Source organism: Haliaeetus leucocephalus, unplaced genomic scaffold (assembly GCF_000737465.1).
Source record: "Haliaeetus leucocephalus isolate CR32 unplaced genomic scaffold, Haliaeetus_leucocephalus-4.0 Scaffold1, whole genome shotgun sequence".
Classification (NCBI taxonomy): domain Eukaryota; kingdom Metazoa; phylum Chordata; class Aves; order Accipitriformes; family Accipitridae; genus Haliaeetus; species Haliaeetus leucocephalus.
The window spans coordinates 23,913,284-23,913,651 of NW_010972437.1; the positions used below are offsets into that span (position 1 = coordinate 23,913,284).

The window sequence follows — 368 nt, forward strand, 5'->3', positions numbered from 1 at the left end:
GGCCGCTTGTCACGGCTGGTTTTAAATATTTTTTTGGCTTTAGGGTCTTTTTTTTTCCTTTTCTTTTTAATTGAGATTTGTTGTTTTTCCCGAGCGGGCCGGTGGCTCCTTGCCATGAGCAGCCCGAAGGCAGCATGAAAGCGGGCAGGCGCGGCTATCCCGCCCGCTCCGGTGTAGGATGGCTTTTGGCGAAGTGCTGCTGCTGCTGCCGCTCCTGCAAAGGTCGGTGGGGTCCGGGGGTGCGGGGCGCGGGCCCCCGGGGGGGCCGGGGCAGGCGCCGGGGGGCCGGGAGCTCAGCGGTGCCCTCGGCAGGGCAGCATCCCCCCGCCGCCTGCCCGCTCTGCCCCGGGGACGAGCGGAGGGAAGGG

General features: G+C 66.0%; 1 protein-coding gene across 1 annotated transcript in view; it reads left to right on the forward strand.

Annotated features, from left to right (window-relative positions):
• Positions 1-25: 25 nt before the first annotated feature.
• Positions 26-368, forward strand: part of LOC104832625 (kalirin-like) — an 81,094-nt gene continuing 80,751 nt past the window's right edge. The window contains exon 1 of the mRNA XM_010568893.1: positions 26-222. Coding sequence (XP_010567195.1) covers positions 135-222 — 88 coding nt within the window. The 5' untranslated portion in view covers positions 26-134. The remainder of the gene's footprint in view (positions 223-368) is intronic.